The sequence below is a fragment of the Chrysemys picta genome, chromosome 1 (genome assembly GCF_011386835.1).
Source record: "Chrysemys picta bellii isolate R12L10 chromosome 1, ASM1138683v2, whole genome shotgun sequence".
In the NCBI taxonomy this organism is placed as follows: Eukaryota; Metazoa; Chordata; order Testudines; family Emydidae; genus Chrysemys; species Chrysemys picta.
In genome coordinates, this window is record NC_088791.1 from 198,116,689 (window position 1) to 198,128,565 (window position 11,877).

The window sequence follows — 11,877 nt, forward strand, 5'->3', positions numbered from 1 at the left end:
TTGTTCCTAAGGCCCCTGTCCAACCCATGTGAAGTCCCACTGAAATCAGAGTCCCACAGAGGGATCTATGCTAGCTCATCTGCTTGCAGGATCAGGTCCTAAGTGAGACCAGATCCAGGTTAGACAGGGGAGCTGGGGGAAGTTTCCTGCTGAGGATGTGCCACGAGAAGCATGCAGAGGACAATTAGGATGAGACATTCCAGTTTCTTCCTCATCATACAATACAACTGTCTCCGGGCACTAAGTATATTTTCTCTTTAAAAATATATATATTAACCATGTCAATTTTAATAAAGTCACTAGCATGTTTTTAAATATAAACAGAGATTATTCTGATTTTTTTTTTAATAATGTTCTCCTTTAAGGAAAGTTGACTGTATTGTTTTTTTTAACGTTCTATTAAAAGCAAAATTCTATCCTGTTGCACCCAGGCAAAACCCACTGAAGTGTGATTTGCTTGAATGCAACCGAGGCAAGAATCTGGTCTAAAACTTCCTGCCTCTGAGGATAGTATTTAACTCTTCAGTGTTTACCATCTGAGCTTTAATTATGAGTGTTTTCCCTCTTGAGTCCATCATAAAAAATGAGAAATTCTTGCCCTGGTTAGAATTTTACCTTGTAATCCATCCTTTCCTTTTTAGGTACGGGTTTGAGGGTGTTATTCTCTCCATCTATGGGTTGGATCGAGAAGATCTTCACTGCGACAAAGATGATACTTGCCACTTTCAAAAATCAGCAGCCATCCTGAGAGAATTGGATGTAGAAAATGCCAAACTTTACCTGGACTTCATTGTGCTTGGAATTTTCTTCTTCTCTCTGCGTCTTATTGCCTATTTTGTTCTCAGATACAAAATCCAAGCGGAGAGGTAAAGGAAAAACAAACAAAACTATCCAATAGGAGGAACCCTAGACATGCAGTAGAGGGAACTTGTTATTGTCTCATCGTGGCAGGCTGGTGTCCAGTGCCCAGTTACAGACGCTGTTATGATCCAGCCCATAGAGAACCGTATTGGGTTAGTGGATGTGTAGTGTTAAGCTAATCAGTCCAGTTGGATTGGGTCACATTTTCATTACACTTCTAGCTTTAATTAGGAAGAAAAAATAGAAGGGAATTTTGCAATGTAGAGTTTCAACTGTGAAACAATGTAACTGCAACAAAAACTGGTTTCAGGAACTTTCCTTTATGAAAACCATTTCTGTGATAAGATGACGTTTGTCCTGATAGCCAGAGTTGTACAATGACATTTATGTGGCTGGTGATTATTGATCAACAGTCAGTCAAGTACCAAGTGGGGGGATGCAAAGAAAGTAGCATTATCACTTTATTTTAAATTCAGAGTGTCATCTTTGACATTTTTTTATGTATCACTTTGGATCTCTCTTCCACAAGAATTATCCATCCAAACCCAAAGTCTGTAAGCTTACTGATTCTCAAGAAAAGATGTCTTTTTTTTTTAAATAGCGATGGATAATATTTAAAAAAAATAATCATAGTGATACACTATCTAAATTTAGAATTCTGGGGCTTTACTTGATGAGATGGTCTCAGACTCAGAAATTGTAATACTAAGGAAAAAAGACAAAATCAGAGTCAGACTGTAAACCTGTGATTCCTATGTAAAAAAAAATAGAGCACAGATAGTCAGGAATATTTAAGCTGTCCACAGATGATTGCTTTATTTTTTAAAAAAATCTGTTTTTGCAATGTCTTTTAAACCCACCTTATTTGTGACATGCTAATTGTGTTCATTAGCCACATGAACTACCTCCTGTGAATGCAAAAGCAAAGAGCTCCAAGGCTGATTTCTTTTGTAATGACATCGAGAAGATTTTAGCAGTCTGTTGGGTTCTTTGTTTATCTAGCCCAGATCTGGGTGGATATGGTTTGTATTATTTTACTTTTGGTCATATATGCATCAATTCAAACATTAAATGCTTCCGATACTTCCTTTTGGCTGAAGCTTGAATATAGTTAAAGAAACCCTGCAAACCAGGATAGCTGGTTAAATGCTGTCTGTGAGACAGTGAACATTTGTGTCTGAGTTACTGTCATGGGGTGCTCTCCTCACTGCCTCCGTCTGTCCACATCTCGGGATTAGCTCTGCCAGAGCGACTCCCCTTCCTGCTGTTGCATTCCATCATTCTCTCTGTGTTTCGCTGTCTCGGGATGGAAACTGCTCCTGCTTCATGGCTTGGCCCTCCGACCAGGTCAATGTAGTCTTCCCCTACTGGGGTATCAGAGTTTCTCAGGACCTACTGTCCCAGGCAGTCTTCCCATTCACTGCCCCTTAATGGTGCCCCTTCCCCAGTGGCTGGTAGGGGAACCCAGGCCCACCCTCTATACTGAGTTCCAGCCCAGGGAACCTACAACAAGCAGTTAAGGTCTGCACAGTCCTAAAACTTACTGCTGTATCCCCAGGCTACTTCCTGACGTGCCTGCTCTCACTCTGAGTGACTGCATCCTCTCTCTCTCTCTCTCTGCAGTCCCTAGCTACTCTCAGCTGCTGGGCTTTATGCAGGCCCTCCTGTTCCTTCCTGCTGAGCCAGGTCTCTAATTAGTCCCTGCTCCATGGCTCCTCCTCCAAGTGCAGCCTACGCGGTTAATTGGCCCACCTGGCCACCTTAACCCCTTCAGGCCTTGTGTAGGAGGACACCCCATCACAGTACTCTATGTTGGAGACTGGTGGGTGGGTCTACAGTCTTACATCAGTCTGTGTGACTACAGAAATGAACACTGTACTGATCCCCACCATGTTTTCATTTAGAAAAAGGTGTGATGGTGTAAGGTGACCTATTCTGTCCTGATTGGTGTCACAAAAGGAAGAGTTTCTCTGATACCCCATCTACTCCATGTTAGATGGATCTATTCCGTTCTAATGGGGTTCTTATAAACTCAATTCCAGCAAAGCACTTAAGTACATACTTAACTTTACACTTGTGAGTTGTCCTTTGACTTCTGGAACTACTCATGTCTTTAAAGTGGAGCACATGTTTGAAAGCTTTGCTGGATCAGGGCCATACTGCCCAGAAAACTGACATGTCTCCTTTTCGCACTGGCTCAAAGGCTATGGTGAAAAGTGTATTTGTTATATCAAAGGCCTGGTCTACACTTATAGTTTAGGTCAATATAGCTGTGTTGCTCAGGGGCGAGAAAAATCCACACCAGAGCTATGCCAACCTAACCCCAAGTATAGCTGCAACTAGGCTGATGGAAGTATGCTTCCGCTGACGTAGCTACCATCACTCAGGGAGGTAGTGTTCCTACAACGACGGGAAAACTCCTTCATAGGATCATAGAATATGAGGGTTAGAAGGGACCTCAGGAGGTCATCTAGTCCAACCCCCTGCTCAAAGCAGGACCAATCCCCAGACAGATTTTTACCCCAGTTCCCTAAATGGCCCCTTCAAGGATTGAACTCACAACCCTGGGTTTAGCAGACCAATGCTCAAACCAGTGAGCTATCCCTCCCCCGTGATTGCTATAGGCTGTGTCCACATTACAGGATTACGCCAGCACAGCTACAGCGTTGTAGCTATGCCATTATCGTCTCTGTAGTGTAGACATGGCCTTTGTGTAATGGGGTTCATTCCACAGTGACCCTGACTAAATAGGAAATAACCTTTTAAGCTCTTTATTACAATGCACAGTATTCTCCTGGGGGATGGGAAGGAAGGGAGAAACTGACCACCATACAGAAGAAGATATATTTTTTTCTATGTGCTCACTGTTAAACAGATACTACTGTTAATGGCATAATTTTGCTAAGCAAAAAAATGATTGTCTACTTATATTTTCCTCTCTGTATAACAAGTGCAAATCCAGAACTGCTGTTCAGTCCTAAAAAATGAGTGTTTCGTATTTACAGTCATAAGTATGGTGGAATAATAGTTATATTTAAACGTACTGTGTTAATTCTATTTCCCTCTTCTCTCCTGGCCTAAGGCCCTTGTATTTGGGAACCGCACAGGGCTCAAGAGGAGAGTTCAGGCATCATAAACTTGTGAACACAGCCCCCACTGAAAATCCTTGCGAAGGGGATGCAACCCCCAGATGGCTTAACAAACATGTGCCTCCTTTTTTTCAATTCACTGAGCTCTCCTCTCCTCAACATTGCCATTTGCTCACCCCCCCTGAAATTCCAGATAAATACAATGGACTCGTAGTGGATAAATCAAGAGGACACTTCCAGCACTAGGATCTATGAAAGTAGCTAATGCAGTGGGTTGAAGTTAGTCCTTTGAGGCTTTGCAAGATAACAGGCTTCATGTGTGGGGTTTGATCTTAGGCCCATTGATACCAATGGAAACAGTGACTCTCATCAACTTTAATGGCAGTTGGATCAGGCCCTTATGCAGGAAGTGTTATTAGTTTAATAAAAAGAATAGGAGTACTTGTGGCACCTTAGAGACTAAGGTGCCACAAGTACTCCTGTTCTTTTTGCGGATACAGACTAACACGGCTGCTACTCTGAAACCTGTTATTAGTTTAGTGATTCCCAACTTTTTCAGATAATTGGATTTGTTCACAAGGGTTAAGCTGTGCTAGTCAGTACTTGACACCTCCCATTTGCAGAATTTGGTATTCCAGTCTGGCAACTGGGGCCCTGATTCGGCATGTTCTTAAATCCATCCCTATTCAGGGAAGCATTTAAACACGTGCTTCAGTCCTATTGACTTCAGTGGGATTTAAACATACACTTAAGTGCTTTCCTGAGCAGGGATGCTTTCCTGAATTGAGACCTGCCTTTTGTTCAGCCCATGCTTTTGGAGTTAGCATGAACACAAATAGCTGGGTGGTAAACAGTGGAATTGGCAGTGCACTGGAGCAAGAGCAGACACTGGTTCTTAATGCATGGAGCAAGAGCCTAGAGTTCCAGTCCCAAAGATCCAGCGCTAATATTTGCACCGGTAGTTAGGGACCACAATGAAAATGATTTCTGTGCTGCTTTTAGCCACTGTCTACACTGATTTTGCCAATTAAATGTGAATATCTTTTATTTTAAATTTTAACATCAGCATAGTCTTTTCCTGACAGCGATTGTTTAGCTCTGTTTCTTTTGCAACCCTTTACTTAAAATCCCATTAGCGAATTATTTGTACATCATGTTGTTTGTCTCTGATTCTGCTTATAGGTTGGCTAAAAGTGGCAGCAACCTTACCCTAGCGCTGCACTGGAGCCTTGCATGAGATGTTAAATCTTATTATGATAACACAGCAAACATAGGGCTTGATCTTGCCTTCACTGCACACCCAGCACTTCCATGGACTCATTTTGAAGTCTTGTTTTGTTTCATTCTGACCTGCTGTTTTATGGTGTCTGTGTCTTAACCCCCTTGGCACAAGCAATGGGGACATTAAGCCCTAATGCATTTTACATTGACTTTGTGTATTGACAAATCCTGACTCAATGCTCCCTACACCTGCTGGCAGCAGGAAAACAAAGATTGTATGTGCCCTATGGAGCCTTGACCTATCAGCTGTTTGCTCAGCTGTATGTACATCTGTTGCGCTCTCCTAGTTGACACATTGTGACGTGCCATTCATAAAGTATGATAATACTGAAGACATTTTAAAAGCCGTGCTGGAACGGTAAGAAGTAGGCAGGGGCTGATGTTCTGACATGTCATCTATATGTTGTATAACCCCTGTCACTGCCATGTCACTAGATAGGCCCCGTTAAGTGAATACATAGAGCTAGTAGTTAAGTCCCATTGAGATCAATCTTGTTTTCTTAGAGTTAAGCACGTGCTAAAGGGCTTTGCTGGATTGGGTCCCAGAATACTTGGCAACTTCCAGGATTGAATCCAGACTATCCTGTTTTAAATCATATTTTTATATAGTAGGGATCATTTTAACGTGTTACATTCAGGTGGATTTTAGTATGTATACAACTGTGCTTTGGACATGTCCACGAGTTGCAATTACCTTCAGCCGTAACAACTTTGTTTTAACTCTGTGCAGACACTGGCCCATTTCTACTTATTTGTACACATTCCATGCAGCACCTACATACACGAAGAACAAAAGTACTGAAGAGCATGAGCCCTAATTTAGACTTCTGATAGCAACACCGTGTAATGTATGGTACTTAATATTGTTTTCATGTGAAGGGTCTCCCTTCAATAGGTCTTTGCTTTCTTCCAAGTCTTTTCTTTTTCATGTATATCAGCAAATTGGATCCTCTTTCTGGGGTGAAATCCCCCCCCTGTGCATGGGACCAGCACAAGGCCTATCCACAGCTTAAGGGGGACTTAATTGGGGCATAGATCAAGACCTTGGGAGTTAGACACCTAACTATCTTTGAGGCTCTGGGCCATAGTCCTTCTGCACGGCTTCTGCACAGTGGTGAATTTCACCCTTTGACTCCAAGTTACTTCATGTCCTTATTCACTGGGTGTCACACTCTACAGTGTAGAAACAGAATGGCATAAATGAGCACTTGGTGCCAATGCTAGGTACACTTCTACCCCGATAGAACGCTGTCCTCGGGAGCCAAAAAATCTTACTGCGTTATAGGTGAAACCCACGTTATATTGAACTTGCTTTGATCCGCCGGAGTGCGCACCTCCCCCCCGCACACACACCCCCGGAGCGCTGCTTTACCACGTTATATCCATATTTGTGTTATATTGGGTCGCGTTATATCGGGGTAGAGATGTATTCCAATATCTTAACTGCCTTTGCAAAATTCATTGAAATATTGAAAATGGAAGTGGTGGATTTAATGGTGTTCCCCCTGCCGTCCCCCCAAAAAAAATCTAAAATGTATTTTAAGTGTATTGTAGAGACAATATGAAGTCCTTGTTTCTGAAAGATATTTGTGCTTTGGTGACATCTATGATTTTGCACCATTACTTCTTATTTTAGGAAAACATTAAAATTAAATGCTATTAATGACTTCTTTCCATTACTTCAGAAAATCAGACTGCTTGAGTTAACTCTGATTATACCAACCTTTACCAATGGGAATATTTTGAAAAACAATGCAATGTAAATAAAAAATGCTCTGACAGAAAAATGCTCATAAAGCACGGTACAAAAGTTAATATACTGCATTTGTAGTGTCCTCTGATGGGGAAGGAAAATGATCATTTTTATTATAGATATGTTTTAATAGAAAAAAAATCAGTCCTACAGTGTAGTTGGGACTCTAGCTAACTTGTTTTAGACTGTTTGTGCAATACCTGATCTCAGTCAGTTGAACTTGTAGTGAGATATTGCCCTTGAATTTGTTATTCTTATTTAATTTTTTAAAAAAACCGCAAGATTCAATGCAAGTAACATTTTAAATCAGTGTGCGGAGGTGTGCATACACTGTCTATCTAATATGTAATTGTTCTCTCTTGTTTCTGTGATGCAAGATGCATTACTAGGAATCAACTTTGTTATGCTTCTTTAGAGACAATTGTTGCCTGCGCACTGTGATATATTTGCACTGTTGTAGATATATATAAACCTGGTCTTTTTCAGGTTGCTTGTTACCTTTGTAGTTCGTACTCATTGGCACGATAGACCTGAGTACCAACTTTAGGATGTGGGGCATTCTAACGATACATTAAGCTTTGTATATTTCTGTATACTTAATACTTGTAGGAGATTTGTATGTGCATTATTTTCCAAATTAGGGCTTTGTTTTCTGAAAACAGAGAACATTTATGATGATGTAACAAAAATCAAATAAAGCATTATTATTTTCAGATTACTGCCTTAGTCCCTGTTCACTCTCAATCAGAAATGACAAGCATATCTGCCAGTGAATTATTTGGAATTTCACAGCCTGCTCTTAGACATTATACACCCAATCTGGGGAGTTCTGCCATGAATCCAGAGCAGTGTATTGCTCTTTGTTAGTTCCACATATGTATTATGGCACTTAAAGGCATCTCCCAATATAGTTAGGCTGCAGAACAGTTTCCATTATACCCCTATTCCCATCCCAATGTTCTGCCTGTGACGACAACCTGGACATCCCATTTGTCTGCATCTTCCACCAGCATCCCTATGCTTTCTTCCACACAATCCCCTATGCAAGGAGTGTCCTTCCTAAGGTGGTCCACAGTCACTTCCTTCCCATTCAAGTCTCTCCTGTAGACCAACATTCTACCCTAATGCCTACAAGAAACAAACTGGCTGATTGTGGGTAAGTTGTGGGGTTGGTATTTCTTATAATGCAAATGTTCTTAAAATGTTGTTTAATGAGGATGTTGCCCATTCCCATCTGACCATTTTACTCATACATTGAACCTCTTTTTCTTGCCCTCCAACTCCGTTTTGTGTTTTTAGAAGGCAAGCTTTTCAGGGCAGGGATTGTGCCCTTTGTTGTATTTGTAGATTCCACATTTTGGGCACTACTAGAAACAAATTAACAATATTAGCAGTACTCCCCTGGTTTTGCAATCTTACAACTTTCACAACTGTTCCTTCTGGATTTATACTTCCACTCTCCAATGAAGTTACTCCGGATTTGCAATGAGATCAGAATTTGGTCCTGTTACCATTGGCTTGCTGTTTGGCTTTGAATAAATCACTTAACCTCTCTTTGGGCCAAATTCAGCCCTGGTATAAATGTTTTCAACTCCCATCAACCTGAATGCTTAGTCCTATTGAAGTCAGTGTGACTACTTGGATGAGTAAAGCCTACTCCCAGGAGTAAGGGCTTTTGCAGGCTCAAGCCTATGGCTTTTATCCCAGTTAAAGTTTGTAAAGTGCTTTGGTTTTGGTTGGGATGCAAGGTGCTAGATGGATGCAAGATTTAAAAAAAATGCTTTTTGAAGGAACACACATTTTGAATACAGCCTAATATTTAACCATTCCATTGAAAAAACTTTTGATTACTAGGTCATTGCTTCCTAATATCCTTGAAAGACACCGGTGGCAATGCCTTTGATCAACCAAGAGCCTTAGACCTGGTCTATTTAGGTTGACATAACTACAGTGCTGAGGGTGGTGAAAAATCTACACCCTGACCGCTATAGCTATGCTATCCTGACACCCAGGGTAGATGCAGCCAGGTCCAATGGAAGAATGCTCCCATCAATGTAGCTACCATCTCTTTGGGAGGTAGTTTTCTTATAGGATGCATCAACTCTAGGGTTATGACCTCATAGCTATACGGCCATAGTCCTGCAGTGTAGACAAGCCCATGAAGTCATGACAGAGCATATACTTGTAGTAGAGAGAGAACTGGTTTAAAATTAATAATTTGTAAATGAGAATATTTCATTTTTAAGGAAAGGCCTGGTGTTCAAAGGGTCAGATTTGCAACAGCATGTGCAAAAAGTAATTACAATTGCATATGTGTTTACTGTGGCAGTGCCCATAAAGCAGGTATTTGTGTGCACAAATGGATAGTGATGTATCTCATTGGCCATATGCACACAAAGTCAATTTGTGCTCTCCTGCATGTGTAAATTAGGTGGCTCTCTTTGCAAATCAAGCCCAACATATGCGAGGGGCTTTCTTACCCAATGAAAAGTGCTCTGAATACAAATCTGGAGAAAATGCGAGTTCATGTGTCCCAGGATTATGAATTACACATGAAATCAATTTATTTGTCTTTAGTGAATTTTTAGGGTCTTTCATAAGCATTTTGATGCAGGGACTATCATTTATAGTGCCTAGCATAATGGCACCCCAGCCTGACTGGCCTCTTGCTGCTACCCACAATATCATACAATATCATACATAATAATACAAATTAGCCATGACCCTAGTTCCTATTTATACCAATGTCTTTTCTCAGATGAGATAGTCACCGACTGTGCACTAGAGGGTGCTGGGAAACTTCATAAAGAGTAAGCCATATCAAGCAGCATTAGAAGTGGGCTGTAGTCCACGAAAGCTTATGCTCTAATAAATTTGTTAGTCTCTAGGGTGCCACAAGTACTCCTGTTCTTCTTTCAACTCTCTCTGCTCCTCATCTTCTCCTTTCTTCATCCTGAAAAACTGAAGGTCTACAACAGTTTCATTCTTGTACACACATGCTAATGAAGCATGCTCTATATTACTTGTGTGAATTCCCTCCTTCTGGTACAGGGTCATTCTTCTCATTAGGTGAACCTTTTCAGATAAAATATCAAGGAGGAAGCAGAAGATATAGTCCATATAAATGCAAGTAAGGAGCGATGAACAGGCCAGCGTGTGCAGACAAACCCAATCCTGTATAAATGAGAGCAACTGCTAAGTTACTCATGCCTAGCAGGAGTAAGGCTAAAGAGAGGGTCATGTTGCTAAGCCCCTCATCTTCATGTTGAGGCTCATGCTCAAGTCCACGTCATCACAGACATGCTCCTTCTTGCCCACATTCCATGCCTTTTCGTATGGGAGCTGTTCAGATGCTTTTATGCATGTTCCTTCTGGTGATTTTTAGGACTCCACATTGTGCTTTACAAATATTAATGAAAATCCTCCTTCCTGTAACAGAGTTACAAGGGAGGATTTTGTGGCTGTGGCACTGACATGGGACTCGGGAATTCTAGCTCCGATGCCCAGATCTCTCCCAGACATTGTGTGACCTCAGAGAAGCCATTCAAGGGTGGAATCCTGGCCCCATTGAAGTCAGTGAGAGTTTTGCCATTAACTTCAGTGGAGCCAGGATTTCTCCTTTAGTTTCTTTGTACCACAGCTCCCCATTTGTAAAATGGTGATAATATCCTCACAAGGGTATTATGAGACTAAATTCAGACACTCCATGCTCAGACACTTCAATGATGGAGGCCCTGTTAGTAGATTATCCCTGTTACAGACATGGAACAAAGTCAGAAAAGTTAAATGACTTGACTGAAGCCCCAGAGGATACCAGTATCAGAGCAGGGACTGGGATATATGAGTCTCTTACTCTCAGTCCTATGCTTAGTTCATTGGGCAAGGCTTCCTCTTACCCTATTAAGCTGTAGATTTGTGTAGTGGGCCTAAGATCATTAGAGGCAGCTAATACAACACTGACTCCTATCCACAGGGCTACTCATAATAAGGGGACCCTTGGCTACTGTTTTTTTACAGGTCAGTAAAATGGCCAATCCTGGATGATATGAGCAACTAGTGAGCTTTTGGAAAGATTACATGGACAAAGTTTCAGCCTTAGCAACAGGTTTGTCTTTTTAAGGCAAAGGTCCAGACAGTTTTACAATTAAATCTGAGATCGCCTTTTATATTATATTTATATAGGCCTGCAAAATTAGTCATGGACTTTGCATGCCCCCCAAACTAACCCTTCCTAGACCAAAGAGAAACAGGACTCCCAAAAATGTTATCTAGTGCTAGTGTCAATGTAAATTCATTATTTCAGGATGTGATTCTAAGGTGAATACTATAAAACTAAGTCAAAACATAAATCTCTCATTAGAAACTGTGCAAGAAGTGGTATACATTACATTTACAACTACCTTCTGTAACTCATTTTAAGTAGATTAAAAAAATTAAGAGAATATTAAGTAAAAGGATTCTCTGTGCTTCTCTTCTGTGCTGTATTTTCAACTTATTAGCCATTTAAATCTTGATTCATAATGCAGGATAAAAGCACAAGGTCTTGGGAAAGTTATCACAATAAGGGTTAATCTTTTTCCTACATCTTATTTAAAATTATTTTGAAGGATAAAGTAACTGAGCAGGGATCAGATTGTTAGAGAGATGGTTAGTAGTTTTAAGGTAGTACAATGCCTCAGTAGTGAGGCCTATCTTTAGAAGTTCCATAAAGGGGAACCTATCTAGCAAGTATATTTTGGAAGATCTGTTTCCTGAAGAAAAACGGTCAAGAGCCAGATCATTCAGAAGCACTGATTACATCACTTTCTCTCGTTTTGTTTTGGCCTCATTTGGCGCTCTGCATTCTTTCTGTGCCATGAAGAGTTACATAATACATACATATTTTACAGATGT

General features: G+C 40.9%; 1 protein-coding gene across 4 annotated transcripts in view; it reads left to right on the forward strand.

Moving 5' to 3' along the window:
- ABCG1 (ATP binding cassette subfamily G member 1) overlaps positions 1–7,702 on the forward strand; it is an 86,106-nt gene extending 78,404 nt beyond the window's left edge. For all 4 annotated transcript variants that reach the window (XM_005304472.3, XM_065577828.1, XM_008179852.4 and 1 more), the window contains one exon: positions 642–7,702. In XM_005304472.3, the coding sequence (XP_005304529.1) occupies positions 642–870 (229 nt within the window). In that variant the 3' untranslated portion in view covers positions 871–7,702. The remainder of the gene's footprint in view (positions 1–641) is intronic.
- Positions 7,703–11,877: the final 4,175 nt, after the last annotated feature.